Source organism: Vicugna pacos, chromosome 26 (assembly GCF_048564905.1).
Source record: "Vicugna pacos chromosome 26, VicPac4, whole genome shotgun sequence".
NCBI lineage: Eukaryota > Metazoa > Chordata > Mammalia > Artiodactyla > Camelidae > Vicugna > Vicugna pacos.
In genome coordinates, this window is record NC_133012.1 from 28,929,524 (window position 1) to 28,949,956 (window position 20,433).

General features: G+C 56.7%; 1 protein-coding gene across 1 annotated transcript in view; it reads right to left on the minus strand.

Moving 5' to 3' along the window:
* The window catches only part of DLGAP2 (DLG associated protein 2), a 363,853-nt gene that overhangs the window by 26,996 nt on the left and 316,424 nt on the right, over positions 1–20,433 (minus strand). Inside the window, exons 8-10 of the mRNA XM_072950578.1 lie at positions 13,538–13,685; positions 9,154–9,370; positions 115–464 (exon numbers count right to left, since the gene is read on the minus strand). Of these exons, the coding sequence (XP_072806679.1) occupies positions 115–464; positions 9,154–9,370; positions 13,538–13,685 (715 nt within the window). The remainder of the gene's footprint in view (positions 1–114; positions 465–9,153; positions 9,371–13,537; positions 13,686–20,433) is intronic.

The window sequence follows — 20,433 nt, forward strand, 5'->3', positions numbered from 1 at the left end:
TCCACTGGAGGCCTCCCCTGTGGAGCCTCGGCCCCTGCAGGGACCCAGTGAGGACCCTGGGCCGAGGCCGGCTGTGCTCGGTCTGTGTCACGGTGGGACGCGCACGGGTGGTACCTGGACCCCGATGGAGGAGCGCCGGCTCTTGAGGACCTCCTCGGCCTTGGACGCCAAGATGGCCTTGTCGCTGGTCCGCCCCGAGCCTCCCTGGCCCTCAGAGGCGTGGCGCTGGGCCGCGGCCGACTCCAGGGCGAGGCTCATGGCCTTGGTGCTGTCCAGACTGTCCGTGGAGTCGTAGAGGCCGCGGCCGTCCTGGGGCCACGGGGACATCCTCTGGGCACGGCTGTCCTGGTAGGCGTCCTGGGTGGACTCGGTGCTGCTCTGCGCCGTCACCGAGATCAGAGGCTTGGAGGTGGTGCGGGGGGGGACGGGCGGCGGGGTTTTTTTGTAGTTTGTGTAGGAGATGGCTGTAAGAGAGACAGAGGCCGGTCAGCACCGCACGGGAACCTGGTCACACCCGTCCCTCCCTGCCAGCACCAGGCATGTCCGTCCTGACGTCCAGCCTAAAAAGACGGCGCAGGATGTGGGGGGAGCCGCGTTACACTCGGAGACGGTCTACACGGATATGCTGATAACAGCAGAAAACCCAGCCATGGCGACAGACTAGGTAAGCTGTGACTCAGCAGGGCAGAAGGCGGCATCTCCCAGCAGGTCTCGGCACCGAGGAAAACGCTCTCTTGCTAAACTACGTTAAAAAAGACTGGGAGTTTATGCTGTTTTCAACCTTGTGTCCGGGTGCCACTCAGGCTGCTCTTCAGACCACCAGAGCGGACGTGTGGTTTGAGGTCATCGCCGTGTGTCCATCCAGAGCAGCGCGGACGGGCAGGACCGACGGAGCCAATTCTGCAGCCGCACTGACAGATTATTCCTGACTGGTTTTGGTAAAAGTACAGCTAGAACTTTCCTGGAAAAGTACTATTCTCTTCCATGCCTGCAAAGCCTGGACGTCAAGTCTACTCAGGGTTCTCCTGAAAAACACTCCAGAAGTGCATCCAAATACACGTTCCTGCTGCTTAAAAACATCAGCTTGCAGCCGCTATGGAAAGCAGGACGGAGACTCCCTAAGAAACTAAAACCAGAGTCACCCTATGATCCCGCAGTCCCACTCCTGGGCATGTATCTGGAAGGAACTCTAATTTGAAAAGACACCTGCACCCCAGCGTTCACAGCAGCCAAGACACGGAAGCACCTAAATGTGCATCAGCGGATGGCTGGATAGAGAAGTTGTGGTGTATTTACACAATGGAATACTACTCAGCCATAAAAAAGTAAAACAATGCCATTTGCAGCAACACGGATGGACCTGGATTGGAAATCCTCATTCTAAGAGAAGTAAGTGAGAAAGAGAAAGAAAAACACCACATGATATCACTTATGTGTAGAATATTAAAAAGTGACAAAAATGAGCTTATTTATAAAAAAGAAATAGACTCACCGACGTAGAAGACACACTTACGGTTACCGGTGGGGGGTAGCGGGTAGGGATAAATTGGGAGTCCAAGATCTGCAGATACTGACTGCTATGTACAGAACAGACGAACAGCAAGGTCCTACTGTGCAGCACAGGGTACTACACTCAGTACCTTGTGGCAACCCAGCCTATAATGAGAAAGACTATGGAAGGAAGCACGTTTATGTATACGTGTAACTGAGTCACTGCCCTGCGCACCACAGACTGACACGACAATGTAAACCGATCCAACTTCAAAAATAACACACCGCTTACTGGCACCGAGACCACAGCTCACTGCTCTCCACCGCCAAAGCGCTGGCGGACGCTCTGCAGACACGGCGTCCGCCTGAGCTGTCACTGCAGGCGCTGTGACCGGGCGCCCGGGGCTGCAGCCCCTCCCGTGGGCACCAACGTTGCCACTGCTGCAATTCCGTGGGGCTCCCCGGGTTCAGCAAACAGGCCTCTGGTGGCCACAGACAGACCGGAGGGGCGGGCAGTGTGCGAAGAATGGGCGGCAGCCGCGTCCAGGACAAGCGGGGAAGCGGTGACCCAGGAGCAAGGGGGCCTCCAGGAGGAGGCGGGCTGGGCGGAGGCTGGGGGTGGACGGAGCGGCCACGCGGGGAGGACGGGCGGCGGGTGGTCCCGCGGGAGCCACGGCACGTCCCCTCCTGGGGTTGTGCAGCTCAGCGTGGGCGCACGTGGCGGGATGCTGGGGAGCCACACGGGTGGAGAGGGCTCCACAGTCAGGCAGGCGGTCGGGGTTACCGATGAAGATTTCTCTCATCAGAAGGATTCTCCAACCTTTCATTTGATTCTGCCCTGGAGGTCAGAGGCTCTCACTCGGGCGGAGCTGCGAGTGGCTTGACTTTTCCGGGGACTCAGCCTACCGCCTCTTCCTTCTAAGTGCCTTGGATAGAACTGTTTACTCTTAAATGGCTCCTTAGAATTAGAAGCTGGGAAATAGAGTAAAGAAAGAACTAAAAATGCTCATTTGATCTTGTTAATCTGCTGCCATGGAGTGAAATAAACAAAGACATCATTTTACACATTCAAGAAAAATGCTCACTTGTTCAGTTGAGATTTTGGGTGACAATGATCGGGCTGATGTTCAGACAAACATATACGGATGAAAAGTTTAAATTTAATTTAGCAACATCATTCTATTGAAGTTTGACAGCTTCCAAATGCAGAGTAATCAACAGAGAAATTTCTGAACAATCTCAAGATTTAATTAAATAAAAGCAGTCTCATGTAAATTTTGAAGTAAAAAATGCAATGGCTACCTGATACCTTTAGGTATCTGAAGACTTAACTACCCTGTTTTTTTTCTGTTGAGTCCAGGCATGCATGTCCGTTTGGGTTTAAAAGCTGTCATCAGTCACTTCACCACGAGCATAACGCTGGGCAGCCCCTGGAGGCTTCCAAGCGGCTCCCTGATTCCAGGGAGCGAGGGGAAGAGCACTCACCTCCTAACCCCCTTCCTGACTCTGGATTCCGCTCTCGTCTCAGGGAGCAGAGGTGCTGGCGAGACTCACCCCGCGAGTAACCAGGGTAAGGAAAAGCGGCCGCTCTGTAGAGCGCCTCCTCTCCCGAGTCTGTTGGCGCCAAGCCAGCGTCTGTGTCACCAAGGAAAGGTTAATTGCGCTATTTAAGATGGAGGGAGCCGTGCGTGTAATAGATTTTAGGAAGATTTCTATGAAAATTGTGTGAAACCCAAAGCAGCGATGCTTCAGAGAAGTGTTGGTTCTTCTCCGTCAGAGCTGAATGAACGAAGCACTGAGGCGGCACGTGAGAACTCTGCTTCCCCAGGTGTGCGCGGGTTGAGTTAATCTCCTTGGACCCTTTCTGAAGAAATGGCTCAAAGCCCTGACTCGGGACTGTTAGCCAGGAAGACGGGGGAGGGGCACTGGGCTGCTGACACGACTGCCCCGGGGAAGCAGGGGGACTTACCCCACCAGGACGACGGCTGCTCCTAAAACCCTGAGATCCCAGACGGCACCGACCAATGGCCACAGCGCCAGTGGCGAAATTTAAATGATCTACGCTTCTAAAACATCTAAACATCTGCATGACAATTGAAAACCAGCTCCTCTGCACTTGAGCTGCGTTTCACATGCTCCACAGTCGCGGAGACCTCAGGGTGACAGTACTGGTTGGCGGTCCCCGGACCCTCGCAGCCCTGGGCCGAGCTGGTCTGGAGGTTTTGTCCAGGCAAAGTCAAACCAGCACCGACCCACCTATCTGTTCAGCAGATGACGTGAAGCAAAGGAAGTTGATCAGGACTTTCCTTTTGGGCTTCAAAGTGTTGGGTTAGCGAATCTACTGAAGGAGAATTTGGAGAAACACGTTTTATTCGAGATAAACTAACCTGAATGAGAGGAAATGAACAGTCGCCCAGCCTGCACTTTCACAGGACTTTGAATGCTAATCTCAAACACGAACACATCGTTACTCTAAACGCATACCTAATTACCCACCCACACCTGGAATTCTGGACATCATCCCTGAATTCAATCCTCACAAGTCATTTGCAAGCCAAACAGAAAATTTAAAAATTAGCACTCTATCGTATGAAGCACAAGCACGCAATCAAGACAAAAGATATTTCAAAAAGCAGAGATCGACATTCTATTTGAACGTCACAGCCACACTTGAACTCACCACACTCTCTTAATTAGAACTTCAAAGATAACAGCATGAAAGGAACTACAGTCGTCAGCCCAGGAGTGTCTAGATGAGCCCGGGTGTTGGAGAAACCAAACCAGAGGCAAAGGTTCCCCATAAAAGAGTAAAGCTATTTCGACACCTTAATTAATGTTAGTCCCAAAACGTAAGTGTAAATTAAGCAGGACTCAGAAATCACGTTCCACCAGTGTGCACACGGTGGCTTCCCTGAAGTTACAAACCCTGCGTGGGCCACCCAAGTTCTGGGGCAACAGCGAGGGGCCGACGCAGGGCGTCCACCTCAGAGGTGTTAATTAGCCAGAAACCGTCGTCTGACCGGCTCTTAACACCTCGTGCACGGTGGAGCGATGACAGCTGCGTCCCGGTTTGGTACACTTCCTGTTTCCTATTTTTAAATATTAAAAAAAATCGCTTTACACAATAAAAACCTGCAGTTTGGGAAGAGAAACTGAAAATGGACCAACTTTTAATGATGTGAAGAGCCACCTAAGTTCCTAGGCACAGACTTCGGGGTGTTCGAAGGGCCGGGCAGTAAAGAGAAGGATGAACAGTGAATTTCAGTCTTCAGTGCGTTTTGAAGAGAGCGTATGTAAAGGTATGAAGTCCTGACAACCAGTAAACGCAGCGGCACACGCGGGACCTCACGGCCGCTTTCCTCCCATTTCCAGTGCTCATACACGTTCTGCTTCAGCACAAGGAACAAAAACTAAATATAACACTGAGTGATTTGGTTCAAAAGCTTTGCTGCAATATTTCTTTGCTCCTGAGAGAACGAAATTATTTTGTTTTCAGAGTTCTTAGAATATTTTATAACTTTGTGGATTTCAGTAACCGGTTTTCATTTAATGTTTTTTAAACTAATGTAAGGAATAAAAGCCATGGTACCAACGTTTCCTGAACATATGGATGAGATGACGTGAGTACAAACAAACAGGAAGTAGAACTCACTACCACGGCCTTAATTCTTGGGCGTCTAGTATCTCTCCATCTTTAAAAGGGGAGTCCATTTGAAAAATAAATTAAATTAGGGTTTTTGTTTTAATAAATACGCACTTTCGTTGGAACTCACCTGATCAGGGGCTGGGAGGGGAGGAACTTACGCTGCCACCTACACTAATCAGATGAAGAGGAAATCAGTGAAGGCTTCCTGGAAGAAGTGATTCCCGAGTTGACTCTGAAAGCATAGCTAGGAATTAGGGGAAAAAAAATCCCCAAAATGCAAATTCTGGGCTCAGCAATTAGCATATACAGAAGCACAGAAGTGAGAGACTGTTTGGAAGGGTCTGTGCCCACGGGGAAGGAGGTGGCTGGGGCTGGGCTGGGCCAGGTCATCCAGGTGGCTCACTGACCGCAGACACCGTGGCTCTGACTCACTGGGACAGGAGAGCATGGTGGGCGCCAGGAGGGCAGAGTGGGGCTGGGCTGGGCTGTCAGAAGGAGGGTCAGAGGCAGGTGGAGGGGAGGGAGGCCACCAGGGACCAGCTGCAGGGCTGAGCAGCCCTCCAGGTGAGCAGGGCCCGGCCTGCAGTGGAGGTGCAGGCTGCCGAGGTTGGGGTGTGGCTGAGAGGCAGATGAGACGGGTCCCAAAATCGACTGCGTGACTCACTCGTCCACCCGTCTGCTCGTGCACGAATCCACTGACTTGTTTAATCACTGAGGACTAGGGCTAGGGTGCCACACGGCGAATCTGGAAGGTTCACTTCTCCATAGGCAAACGACTGTTTCTCAAAGTCATGGATCACACCTGCCCCCGATCGCAGTGGCCTGATGCCATCACCAGGGTCTTCACAGGGGGACACCGCAGGGTGGGGGTCAGCGGACATGTCAGGAGGGAACAGGTGGGGTCACCGGCCGGAGGTGAGGAAACCGGCAGACGTCCCCGGCTGGAGGCGGGCTTGGCCCCTGAGGGGCACGCCACGACAGAAGCACGCACAGCGAAGTAAAGCCTGGCTGCGGCCGGCTCCCCTGCCACGCTTTGCGTGGACTGTCCCTCTGTTGTACTGGCTTCTGGAACCAGCTCTGACACAGGCTGAGAAAATTTGCGACCCAGAGAAAAACCACTATAACCCAATTTCATAGGTTGCACGGCCGTGCCCTTCCCTCCCAAGAGAAGTCGGGGCAGGTATGTATTTAGAGGAGTAACCATCTGATGAACGGCTTCACAGCTGAGAGGAGCTGTGTGTGACACGAACGGCAGATGTTCCCAAAACCACTTCAGGGTGCGAGGAGGCACTGACCGGCGAGCGGCGTGTTTCACAGCGGAGGACGGATCACGGCAGGCGGGCCCCGCTGCCGGGCTCCCCAGAGGCCGGATGGAAAGCGTCTGTTTCAGCGGAATCGCTTACCTCACCGAGGGGCGAGAGCAAACACAGGCGGCCTCCGCCCACTGCAGACGAGCAGAGCGCTCCTGCGCAGCGGCCGGCCGTGTGCAAAGCAGTGCCCGGGACACGCTCGGGGGCCCGCGTGCCCTCGCGCCCTCGCGGCCTGCTCGGCGTCCGGCCATCGCGGTGCGGACCGGCATCCCGCGCTCGCTCTCACGCAGGCGAGACCACCGAAGACGGCCCGCTCAGAAAGAAACACTTAAATCAACCTCCTTCTTCAAAACAATCGCTAGGAGTGGCTTTGAGCAGAACTTTTTAGGGAACTGTTTTCAAAAGCAAGTTTCCGAAGCATGAAAGAAACTCAGTCTGTCAAAATAACCTTTCTCTCCACACACACGCCCATCACGGGTGGCTGTTGGATGCTGTGTGACCTTCCAAGCAGCGTTTTGACACAAAATCACTGAAGTCCTGACTTGCCTCACGGACAGGAGGCTCTGAACCCAGCGGGAAGCTCAGCTCCGACAGCAAGTGCGCGTCCGCGCCGCCTCCGCGGACGCTTCGGGTTTCCTGCCTCTCGGGACAGGGGCGCTTCCTTCCTTTGGAGGTTTTCACAGCCTTACTAAGTAGACTGCTGTCGTGTGACGCCTCAGCTCTATTTAGGGAAGAAATGATGCAAGTACTCCGCTCACAACGCTCAGGGTAAAGCAGGGCACACGAGGACCTAACGAGGCGTTTGTACCTGCAGGTCTTCAGAAAGGCAGCTCGCAGCTCCGCAGCCCCGCAGCTCTCCTACTGCCATTCCTGTTTCCTCTCGTTTTCCAGAACAGCCCCTAACCCTGGAAGGCACGTCTGCCCTCCCCCCCGCCACCATCTAGAGGAAGCTTGGACTCCGTAACTAGGCCAAGTTACGGGAGAAACTCTGAACAGACGCATTTGCAGGGTAACTTACGTGGCACATGCATTCTGGGAAGATGAGATGTACATAAATTAGGGTGTTCGTCTGATCTGCACTGGTTCTTGTGCGATCTCTCTGCCATCTGTTCTACTTTTATTCTCCACCTAACGACAGCTCTGTGAACAATGAAGGCATTTCCCACCAGGTAATTATTGTTTCAGAGCGTTTCTGAAGACCACGGGAGTGCTTAACTTCACTTGCTCCTGAGAGACATCCAGCAAACACTGGTGAATGTATCAGTGACTCTCTTACAGTGTGTGTGTGTTTAAAGTGCAGTGATTCTAAGGCTCATTACTTCCCTAAGTTTCTAATTTGCTCATTTTCCATGTTTCTTTCCCCACAAAGGGCCAAGCAGAAGGGGTGGTCCCTGACTTCATGAGGGGATGGAGCAGGGGCAACAGGACACCGGCGGCTCAGCCCCGCCGCCCACGTCGCCCCTCGGCTGCCCTGCCGCCCACCACGGTCCTGGGCGCTGGCCTCCCCGACCCCGGGGCTGGGCTGTGACCACGGCACCCACCGGGGCCCCTCGTTTCTTCAGAAGGCGGGGCTCAGCCGTCGGGGGGACGGAGCATCGCAGACCTGCGCTCACAGCCGCCAGGTGATGTGAAACGAGCCCGGAGGGCTCACCGCTCGCTTTGAACACTGACCCTGGGCCGACCTGGTCAATTACTCTTCCTGGGCGCCACTGAGAACCGAGAACCTGAAAAGTTAACCCACCCACGGTCTCAGAGGGAGTGAGGGAACCAGGTTTGAATCCGGTTTCCCCTCTCCCATCCACAGGCTCCGTGCGCTGTAGTGATGGTTTTAACCGAAGCGGCATGAGTCCTGCAACTTGTGACCACTAATCAGCACCCCGAAGTCCTGCTCACGGTCTTGGCATCAGTCCTACCTGCTCTGTTCCTGGCGTGGTGACAACTGATGGGGCCTTGCCTCTTCCCCACACTGGGCCCCAAGTCTTCATCATGAGCGAGGTCCTCTCCGGGCCCACTCGAACTGTCCCCGGTCCCCCCCACGCCTGCACCTTAGCTGTCTCAGGTCACCGCCCTGCAGCCCCACTTACCCCACTGCTTGCTGGCCGTGTGCGCTCCGTGGCCCTGCTGTCCTGTGGGCGCCTCCAGCCACGTTTAGTCATCATGTTACATAAACAGTGGCCTTGCGGCGAGATACCAGGCAGTGATGCTTAGTTCGGGTGGGATGTTTTGCAAGGGGTGGATGTGGTTTTCCCTAAGAGCTGATGGGAACTGTGCCCCTGAACTGGCTCGGCCTGAGGTGATCCGTGAATGTACATCCACGGTCGATTCGCTCTGCAGCGCTGAATCGCACTTACAGATGGGGTCTGCAGACCAAGCCACAGACACCCAGGCCAGACACCAGGCTCAAGGACCCCAGGAGTCATCGCAGGTTGGCCGAAGTTTACTGCAATTGGTCCTTAAAACGACCACCTTCCAAACGTCAGCACTTCATTTTTTTTCTTGGATAAGATTTTATGAAAATTGTACTTGACTATTTTAAAGGACCTTGATAATCAATCGATTTCATCCTAAGAAAAAGAAAGGTTATCTATAAGAGATGTTTCCGCCGCAGACAGGACCGCGGCATCGCCGGCCCCCGGGGAGGCTCCCAGCCTCGAGGACGGAGTCGCCGCCCTCGGTGAAGGAGGGCGCTGACCCCCAGGAGGTTACCTGTGGTGGGCCTGACGGTCGAGGCGATGTCGGAGGCCATCACGGGGATACATTCATCATCTTGGGAGTAACCAGCCTGAATGGCTCGGAGGTAACTGTGACTGCGCGTCCGGAAGCATCCGGGGAGGTCGAGGGCGTCCATGGCCTGAGACTCCACTTCGCTGAAGACGGACTCGCACACAGACTCGAACTGCCCGTTGAGCTCCGCCTCACTCATCTGAAACGAGTGACAGCAGGTTGACAGCCAGGTCCAGCCATGAAAGGACCAGAGAGACTGAAACCCACCCCGTCTTCACTTACCGTCTTCGTTTCCAGCCTAGTTCACCTGAAACCCACACTGGGGATCATTACATTTGGGGAAACACTAAGGTGAACGCCAACGCCAAGACGTCCCTGGAACTCTAGGGCCCCCCCAACCCCGGGGCAGAGCTGTAAAGGATGGTGGGCGGTTGTCACCACGTTTAAGGGAGACGGTTGTTTAAATGTGTAGCACGTGATTCAAAATACTAGTCCATCCCTTCCTCTCTGTTTCCCACACGGCACCTTCATCTCCCCTGTGCTGACGGCACAGACGGCTCTAGGGGGCGAGGCTGTGCTCGCAAACCCCGGGCGGGGCACAAGCTGCTCCTGCTCTGCTCCTGCTCACGGCATGGAAACCGAGCACAGCCCGGCAGCCAGCTCGAGCCCCCGTCCCGGGAGAGGACCCGTGCAGGCGGGGGAGCAACGGCTGGCGCAGCTCCTGTCTGCGCCCGACACGCCCGCTCTGGGGCACACGCATCCCTGCTCCACCCAGTAGCTCAGCAGGTGAAGGAATTATTTTCAAGCCCTGAGACTTATTTCCAGGGACAGAGTCACCCTGGGAACCTAAAAGTTCCAACTGTATTTAAAAAGAAACGATCAGGCTTTGGAGACTGGAGGGGTCCTAAGAGACGCACACGCAGGGGCCTGGCCGTCTGGGGGGGTGGGGGCCGACACGCTCTCCGGGTTTCTAGGTGGTGATGCGCGTCCGTTTCGCAGAGTGAAGTCTGGAGGTTCCAGATGGGAACCTGACACAGCGACCTACAGGGCTGAAACAAGGCTGCAGCCTGCGGGGTGGGGATGGAACAGGAATTTAAGAATGGAAGCCCCACTTGGGCTGGAGACGTGCAGCCACTCCCAGGCCTGAGGGGTGGCATTGGGGGGTGGTTTTCGCCAGTGGGGGGGCAGGACATAGATAAAGGCCCCACCCTGCACTGTGCAGAGGGCACATCCCTTGGGGGCACCTTCTAGGTTAAGGCGTAAGCGGGTGTGGGGGTGCAGCTGGGGGTGCTGACATGCGGGGCTGAGGCTCGTGGGAGGCCCCGGAGGTGACACAGACTCAGAGCCCAGGCAGAGGTCCCAGGACAGCCCCAGACGGCCCGCCGGGCCTCCACTGCCCCCTGCCCGGGAGCCAGAAACCTGGGGCAGGTGTCCACCTGCAGGTGGCTTCTCCCCGCTGGAGTGCCTCTGCTCGCCCGCATCCCAGTCCCTCCTCCTGCAGGTCCTCATGGATGCCGCCACCCGGTCCCATCGCAGCCAAGCCGCCCACTGGCGTCATTCCTCCCACTGCTTAAACGTCCCCCCCACCCCCCTGAACACTCGGGGCACGGTGACAGGCAGACAGAGAGCTGCTGCTCTCATCGGCAGAGCAACTTTTTCCCCCTAACTGTTCTCAGAGTAAAAGCAGGTTTAAAAAGTCAGATTTCCCCCCCGTAGGGATAAGACACCGCCTGCCCACCTCTAACCGCAGACCTACGTGTGGACCCGGCTCCTCCCTGAGATGTTCACGCACTGGAACAACAGCTCCCTCCCTTTCGCTGGACAAGGCCTGCATGAGCGGAGCCCAGCGGAAGGTGCAGAGGGGACTGAAAGCAGGCCTGCCTGCCCGGAGCCCAGCGTGAGAGGGAGAGCCTTCGGTCGGGCAGAAAGGACCACAGGAAAGCGAACGGCAGCTGCGTTCATCCAAATGGTTCGAGAGTGTCTGGCGCTGGACAGAGACGCAGGGATTCAGGGCAAGGACAAGTGATGGCACCCTGTCCTGACAACCTTGGGTACCTAGTGAGGGAGGCGCACCCGGCACGCGTCCTGGCTCGAAACCTGACATTTTCTGGAGCGCGGGTGCCTTTCGGTGAGTTCTCCTGTCTGCGGAATTGCATCGAGGGGTCTCAGGCTGCCTCGCGCCACTTATGTCAAGGAGCCACGTGGGACGACGGAGGTTGGCCAGAGCGCAAGTGACGTGCCGCCGGCCCCTGGACACAGGGTCCCAGTGGCGCCCGGGCCGCAGACCTGCCCTGGGCCGGGGGTGCCTCCGTCGGGAAGAAAGCCCTCCAGCTGGCCTTTCACAAGCAAGAGATGGACATTCCAGGAAGGCCCGTTCAGCGAGCGCCCCCAGCTACAAGACTGATCAGGGAGGGCCTAGAAACGAGGGTGACTCGTTCCCCCAAACTAACAAGTTGCTGAGAAGGACGTCGGATTGGCCTAGACAGGCACTGAAGTGACCTGTTCTCCGAGAGCGGGTGTGTTCACTTGCTCGAGGGAGGTTTGGAAAAGCGGGTGTTTTGCTCTGCAATTCAAGCCACGGCCTCAGCCCACTGGAGGTGTCCCAGGAGGCGTTAAGCCGGCGGTGTGAGGCGTGAGCACTCGGTGTGGTCTGAAGCACTGACTTCTCTGTGAACCTTAAACTCAGAAAAGCACCAAAAACTGCTTCGAGAGAAGCCACGGGGAAGACGGGGACACCAGCGAGAAGGTGACGGTCCTGGTGGGGCACAGGGCTGCGGGCTAACCGGGGGTCAGACGGACAGCGCCACAGGGCACGTGGGGCGGTGAGGTGCAGCCGCTGTCAGAACCGCTGTCGCCAGCAGCGCCGGCTCTGGGTGTGCTACACGAGAGTTGACAACAGGACACGGACGGGTGTCTGCACACCGTGTTCACGGCAGTGTTATTCACAGCAGCCAAGGGCTGGAGGCAGCACAAGCGTCTGCTGACGGACGAGGGATACACAAAATGTGGTCCATCCACACAGCGATCTAATTTTCAGCCTTAAAAAGGGTGCAAATTCTGACCCCTGGGCGGCATGGATGGACCTGCTGGAAAATGAAGTAAGCCAGACACGTAAGGACGAGCACTGTGTGAGCCCACTCGCAGGAGGGCCCCTGAAGGGCCAGACTCGCAGACAGGAGGAGGCAGACGGTGGGGGCAAGGGCGGGGGCGGGGGGCAGTCGGGGTCTGACGGGAGCAGCGTCAGTCTGGGAAGACGAGACGGCAGTGGGGACGGCTGCACGGCGAAGTGGATGTGCTCAGCGCCACCGGCTGGTGCGCTTAGAAAGGCCATCTTACCACAACGAGAAAAAGTGCGCATGTCGCAGAGAGGGGCTGCGATCACACTGAAACAGCTTTTAGAGACAAGGAGACAAGGGCCTGGTCCAGACTGAGGACGTCTTTCCTGCAGGGAGGGTGCAGGGAGGCCCCCTCCGCGCAGAGGTGCCGGCCCCGCGCCCACATCCCTGAGCTCCCCTGGTTCCTGGGAAAGTGGGGCAGTTGTCAGAATCATCCGAATGGAGGAAGAGAAACAAAGCAAACGTGGAGAGTGTCGTGGGCCGGAGACCTCAGGACGATGCCAGCCCAGGAAGAAAGCAGCCAGGGCCAAGAGCAGAGCTCCGCGGTGGCCTCGGGCTGAGAACCGGCACCTCGCTCCCAGGGAGCGGGCGCAGCTGCCCCGACACCAGGGCCCACCCACTCCTGCGAAAACGGCCACGCCGGGGCCCCAGTGTGAGACTGAAATCCCCGGCACACTCGAGGTGCACTGGGTCACAGAAGCACTGGGGCCAGGCATGGGAGGGGACGGAGGGTGACGAGGATTTGAGTGGGTCGAGAGCACGCTCTGGAGGGGAGGGAGGGAGAAGGTCCAGGAACACGGTGAGGTCCCTCCCGCTGGGCCTACCTCTCCTGCAGCAGGAAGAAGCCAAGGGGAAGGTTTGGGGACGAGTGAAACTAGCCCCGCCCCCACGCACCCTGAAGGACACAGGAGGTGATCCTGCTGGCTGCCTGGAGCTGCTAGACCCCAGAAACCCCCGTGAACTTCAGCAGGGGGCGCTGGGGGGCTCTGGGTGTCCCCTGGGGTGGGACGCAGACCCTCCACGTGGGGAGGGGAACGAGCTGCAGGAAAGGAGGTTGCTCTGCCAGGAGGGATGCAGAGGAGGGGGTGCAGGAATGAGACAGGCAGAGATGCCCCACTGGTCTAGTAAAGTTTCTGGGTTTGTGGTCCCCCAAGACAGCTCTAGCTGGAAATTTGCCTCTCCTCACGGCCGGACCCAGTGTCCCCGGCCAGGGGATGGACCCAGGCGGGGTGGGGGGGAGGGACCCTGACCTGGCTCACACAGCTGGCCTGGCTGAGCGTGCTGACGGCTCTCATGTAGCTCTGGTTCCGGGAGCGGAACTTCGGGGAGTTGTAGTTGGCAGAGGGGTCCAGGCTGTGCCCGGCCGGCCCGTCGCTGGCCGCTGGCAGGTAGCTCTGGCTGCAAGAAAGGAGAGGAGAGGCGTCCGTGAGCATCTCCGCAGGGACCGTGCAACCCAACGCCCAGAGGCCGGTGCAGAACCTCGTCCTGTGACGGTACCTTCGCCTCCTGTAAGTTTTCCTAACAGACACACTCATAAACGTGCGTGGCATCAGAAGCAGTGAGAGAGGCTATTCTGAACCCGCTTTCAAGCCTGACTTCTTACGACCAGGTAGGGAAATCGGGACCTTTCCACACCGGAAAGAAAAAGAGCTGAAAGCACGGGGAACTCGCACAGCACAACAGTGGGCTCGGCTCAAAACCCGAGTCTCATGAAAATCACGTCGGCTTCTGGCAGCTTCACACACGCAGGAAAACAAAAGGTAAAAACAAGACTTGCCTCCAACTTACGTGAAGTCGACCAGATTACACAATCCAGGCAGAGCAGACTGAGAAATCAAATCCATTTTATTATCAAAATGATCCCCCCCCCCTGCAAATAGCCTTAAAGTCAAAGTCCTCTGGTCTCCCTTCTTGTTATTTTGCAAAATGTTAAAAGGACGGGAAAACCTCGAGGATGCCGGTCAGACTGCAAGTTCAGCTGAGCTCACATTTCTGGCTGATTGAGCTCCTTTCAAGTTCTGATGACAGTCTTTCCGTAGAACAGTAAGAACTCATTTTATTTGACCCAGACAGAATGTGGACAGAAACAATTAATTTACTCTTCTTTCCCAGTTTGGATCACAATGGGACCGTTAAACGGGATCACTGCACGGGCCTGTGTATAAACGTGCATGAACACTGGATTGCTAACTCTGACTCGTATTTGGCCAAAGTACATTCCTCGCTTTTCAGAGTGAACTCTTGATGCAAACTGTTTTCCCTCTGACTTACTTCTTTAAAAATGGGGCAGCAGAGAAAAAATTTGGACTTGATTACAAGTTCTGATTAAGTGAAGCTCATTTATTATAAAGTCAATGTTCCACGTAAAAGTAATAATAATTATTTTTAGCTATTAATAGAATGCAATTCATGTTATAAATTAATATAATAATGATCTTTGTCTTAAAACCGAGTGTAGGTTTGTTTCAGCTCTTCCCTCCTCTCCACTCAAAACAGACAAAACAAAACAGAGAGAGAGAGAAAGGAAAGGAAATGGGGGAGAAGTGAGCTTGGAGCGGGTTCTGATCTTGCGTATGAAGTCGTGCAAGTCTCTGCCTGACGCCCCGTCACTCCCGCTGCTGCGGGCAGGAGGTCCCGGTGGGGGGCGGGCCCAGCAGCGGGTCCCTCGGCTCCTCCGTGGCCCCGGGGCTGCAGACAGACAGGCGAGTGGCCACCCCCAGCGCCCGAGGCCACGGCGTGTGGGCCCGAGCTGGTCAGCCATGACCACCGCCTGCCCCGTCTGCACGCAGGTTTGGCCCAGCTCCCCGGCACGTGCGGGCGTGCGCGTCGCATCCCCGGGGGCGGCCCGGGTTCTCGGGCTCTCGGCTCCACGTCTGCTTTTGCAAAAACGGAAACTCCCTCTCCTGTGTTTCCTTGAAACCGCTGGCTTCACACGGCGAGTTTGCCAGTCAGCACGGAGTCTCGTTTCCTCCTGACGCAACGCTTCCCCTCGGAGGAATCTGCCTTCTCACCGTTTCAGCCTCTTCAGCGTCTGGGAGTCTTCAAAGTGGGCTCTGTCACACCTTCACGTCCGTGTGCAGGTCCCAGCGCCGAGCCTGGAGCCCCAGAGCGCCAGTGAGCGCCCCTGGGTGGCGCTGGGCAAGCCCGAGGTTTGGTGTTCGTGTGACTCCGCGGTTCAGACACGCCTCTGATCCCCGCTGCTCTCCTTCTAACGCAGGGCAGCCACTGCAAGCAGACTCGCCTCTGCAGGAAGCTAGTCACGCTGTTTCCTTTTAAACGCAGACTCCCAGCAGTCAACGTCTGCTACACGTGGCGACGCTGGGCACTCCGGGAGCATCTGGCAACGTGCTAACCCACCCGGTTCGTGGCCTCGCTGTGCGAACAGGACGACCGACACCCGCACCGCCCAGGCCCCCAGGTGAGCGCGGAGCGCGCAGCGGCCTGGCGGCCTGGCCCCAGGACGCACACCTCCAGCCCCAAGGGCGCACTGCCAAGACACGGGATCGGCGACCTCAAGAGGCTGGTCCTCAGTACCACACATTTTACACTAAAAACAGCCCCAACTTCAGCCTATTAGGGTTAATAGAAAACACCTGTTCTTACAACAACGGCTCAGCATCCCCCCCCCCCCCCCGAGGAGGCCCGCGGTCCTCACGGCCACGGCCTGGACGCTGACAACCAGCAGGGAGGCCGGAGGTGCCGGAGAGGCCGGGGGTCCCACGTGGGACAGGGCCGGGCCCCGGGGCCCCCGCTCCTCCCCAGCAGCCGGTCCTCGGGCACCAGCACCACCTGAAACTCCCTTCAGGCCCCTGTTATTTCTTCAAAATGGTGATTCCTACTGCAGACCCGGGTGCCAGGCACAGCGCAGACCTTCACGTGCACACTTTCCGGTAGCGCAGACGATCCTGAGAGGAAACCACAAAGAGCCTTCCAGAGCAACGCGGACACATGGTTTCTAGTTTTTCCCCTTTCCCGTCTGACAGTCCCACGTGCACACGAGGCGGGAACCTGCTCCGGGAGCCGAGCGAGGGAGGCGGCGCGTCGGGAGGGCTCCTGGCTTCCAGCTCTCCCCTTCCCGCCTGCGAGCTGTGAGAGTCGGCGGCTGGACCGACGCCACAGCCCTCTTCTACGACTTCAGGTCATGGTGAAAACAAACCCACGCCTCACCAGGCCTCTGCGTTCAGCTGCCGGACCTGTGTAAACACAGCCGGGCCCTGAGACAAAATGCGCCGCCCCCGCGTTCCTGTCACCTGAGCAGCGAGGACGCTGGGCAGCGTGTATGAAGGACAAACAGGGGAAACCTCTTTTTCCAACTCCGCGTGTTTGTTCCAGAGGCAGCGGGCGTCCCTCTGTCTCACACGTGGAGCTGACGGGACTGGCAGGAGCGTGGCGCCCTCCCTGCGCCACGTGGACAACGGGGCCCAGCCTAACCCCCTCCGGGGAGACTGGACCCTTCCCGCCTCTGCAGGCGAAACAGCCACAGCGTCAGGCTCAGAATCAGGCTCTCCCCTCGTCCTCTAAGGCCAGGAGGGCTCTTGGAAGAGGGGCCTCGCTTCCCAGAGATGAAACGCATCCTGGAGAGGAGGCGGCCGGCGTCCACAGGTGCTGGAGGAGCTGCCAGGAGCCTGTGGGTTTTCTGGGGACGGACGGACGGACGGACGGACGGACAGACGGGGCCGCCCTCACAACCCTGGCGCCTCCTCCCACTGCCTGTTCCTCTGCTCCTCACGTTTATTATTCTTCTTATTTTTTAAATCTTACAGTACTTTTTTTTAGGGAGGTCCCGGGGATTGAACCCAGGGCCTCGTGCAGCCAAGCACGCGCCCACCTCTGAGCTGTGCCCTCCCTTCTATGTTTATTCCTTTACTGACCAGCAGCCCCTGCAGGGAAGGGGCTCATTAAACCAGGCAGACTTTCTGGAGCAGGAACAGAGGGCCCCGCGCCAGGAAGTCCTGGTTGGGGGGGTGGTCTGGGGCCGTGGGAGACAGTGGGGAAACCGACCCGGGGGACTCGGGCCCGACTGCAGGAAGGGCAGGTGAGAAAAGGGTGGTGGAAGGGACGGTTTTGAACAATTTTCCGAATCTGTCAGAGTGGAGGGGATACGGGGTAATTTGCAAAGGCTATGAGTTTGCTGGGTGGTGAGGCGACCTGAATGTTCATTTGTAGAGAGTAAGAGCCAGTGCAGTGGCCAGCAGAGCCATCGGGGGACACATCGCAGCGCCCAGCGCAGCCTGGGCTGCCGCGGGCACGGCTGTGAAGGCGGCTGCATTCAGGTCCCGGCTGAGCTTCCAGCTCATGTGTCATGTTGGACAAGCTATGCCACTTCTGTGAGCACCTGCAAAACGCGGACGTCACAGGACTTAACTCACAGAGTCCACGGATGTTAACTAAGAACATTCTACGCAACACGTGGAGGGTGGAGCCTGGCGCGCCACGGGCATCTGGTTAATGTTAATAAGCACTGTAGTCGACTTGCCCGCAGAGGCCTGGCCGGGGTCAGGGACCTGGCTCCCAGGTCAGTCTGAGGAGTTTGGCAGGACGTCTCGGGACACTCCTGGGGGAGCCGGCAGGGGTCGGGGCTTCTCGGAGGGACCCCATGTTTCCACATCAGAGTCTGCCTGAACAAACATTTCAAGTTCTTACTTTTTTTTTTAAAAGAACAAACCTTGGTGAAGTCGTCAGAAAGAACTTAATTTTTTTTCTAAAATCGAAATCACGGAACAGAAAAATTAACCCCATTTCACCCCCATTAACTAACCGAGCCAGAGCTGCTGTGTGTGGGCCGCGCAGACATCAGGCGCGGCCTCTGACAGACGCCTCTCCTCCGCGGCTGCGCCCTCGGCCTCACCAGCTGTCTGTGTTGTCGTCATGCTTGCCCGCCGCAGCAGGAGCCACAGGAGCCTCGCTCAGGTCACCTCCCGCTTGCTGGGGGCTGGTGCCATGGTGGTTGGTTACTTGTGTGTCTTCTTTTGTGGAGTGGCTTCCCAAACTTTTCCCCATTTTTCCCCATCAGTTTGTCTTCATAGTTTTATTTTGTGGGTGTTCTGTATATATTTTGCATTAAATCCTTGGTAAGATACGCATTTCAAATATTTCCCTTCACTCTGCAGTCTGCCTTTTCATCTTCTTCTTAGTCCTTTAACGAGCAAAAGTTCTAACTGTTGATGCTGAGAGCCACTCTCCCGCTACGCTGACTTACTCTGTCGATCTGCGTGGCCCTTAGCCCGAGAGCGTTCACCTCCCGGGGGATAAGAGGCAACACCTGGAGACGCTCCATCGTCACAGCGGCTGTCACCTGGTGGGTAGAGGCCGGACATGCTGCTGAAAGTCGTGCACAGAGAGCCGTCAACTCAGAAGAACCGCCTGGCCCCAGACGCCAGCCGCGCGCAGGCTGAGAGGCCCTGGCCCCCTGACGCCACCCTCACTCTGTCGTTAAGGACAGAGGGCCTCCCACCTGCAAGAGCATAATCCGCTCTTTCCCCAAGCGAGGGCCCCTTGCACATCCACCAAGAGACTACGTTCTGGGACGTAAACCTTAAGAATCTGAAAGAACAGAAATCATACACGATACGTTCTTGGACCACAATCGGTTAATCAGCAACAGGAAGATTTCCGGAAAATCCCCAGGAATCTGAAAGTCAAACAGCAGGCTTCTAAACAACCCGTGGTTCAAAGAGGAGGTCTCCAGGAAAATTGCAGAATGTCTTGTTCAGAAACCAGGGGGAGGGAGAAAAGCCAGAGCGAACCACGTCGTGTCAGATTACAGCCAGAGACATCGGTATGGATTCACGCTTAGCTTAACACAGACGCGGATGGGAAGGTACAAGGAACACTTGCACGTACGCCGGCTCTGCCCTTTGAGGGAGCTGGCTGTGAGCACCCGGTGCCCCACCCGGGATTCTGAATGCTGTTCTCCTACAACGAAGCAGGGAGCCTTGCAGAGACGGCTGCGTCTGGCGCTGGGAAAATCAGACGGCGAGGGGCGTCCGACTTGGTTCTTCCTTGTCAAGGGTGTCCTGGCTCTCCTAAGGTCCTTTGCATCTTCACACACGTTTTGGAATCCTCCTGTCAGTTTCTCTAAGAACAGAGGTTGCTTTGAATTGTGTTGGTTTTGGCTGAGGTTGCACTGAAATTACACCCTAACCTGGGGAGAATTAGCAGCCTGACCGCGCTGGGGCCCCATCACGGTGTCTCTCCATTTACGTCGCTCTCCTTTCATTCCTTGGAGCAGGGTCTTGGCCCTCGGTGCAGAGTCTACAGGTATGCATGTACGTCTCAGGTGTGTGCAGTGAATCCCCAGACGTGTGCACCTTAGGCAGATTTCTGGCAGACAAGTGACTGGCACATGCGTGTTAACTGTTCTCCAGAACACGCTCCTCCAGGATGTCTCATTTTCACGTTGTGTTGTGATGGTGCCTCTGTCATCTGCTTGGCTCACTGACACCTCGGGGCCTCGGGTGGTGGTGTCCGCTGCGAGAGGCGGAGACAGACTCCTATTACAGGGCCGACACGGTGGTGGTTTCCCTTCCAGACCCTCTTGGAGCGAGGGTATGGGCACATGACCGCCGCCCCTCAGATACGGTGCGTCTCCCCCAGACTCGGGGTGCAAGCTCGGGGCGCAGAGGAGAATCCCACCAAGAGCAGCTGCAGCTGCCGCGTCTGGCATACGAGGTCGCGGGCAGAGCTTGGCCCGGGTGTTGCCCGCAAGGCGTGTGCCCAGCGTGGCTGGGATGGCGGGCTTCACCAAAGCAGGCAGATCTGAGGGGGGCTGTTCCCGGCTGCAGAGCCTTCACGCCTGCTTCTGTCCCTGCTGGAGATTCTCAGAGACGCCCTTATTGTTTCATGCATTTTCTTTCTGCTTAGTTACAGAGCCTGTTTTTCGTGCTTATTTAAGCATCCAGAGCGAGTCTGCGTTTGAGCCTTCAAGCCCCCTGCGCGACGACGCAGCCATTTCCCGGATCCAGGTACTCAAAGTGGCAGCTGAAGCCACGCCTGGACTTACTGCGAACAGGGTCCCCGAGGTCCACCTAGTGCCACCGAAAGGCCCCTTGGGTCCATCTTCTTAAAAACGCTGTCGATCTCAAGACCTTGCAAGTCACACGTCACAGAGTGGCTCAACACCAACGCGTGCGCCAGGACTTGCGGG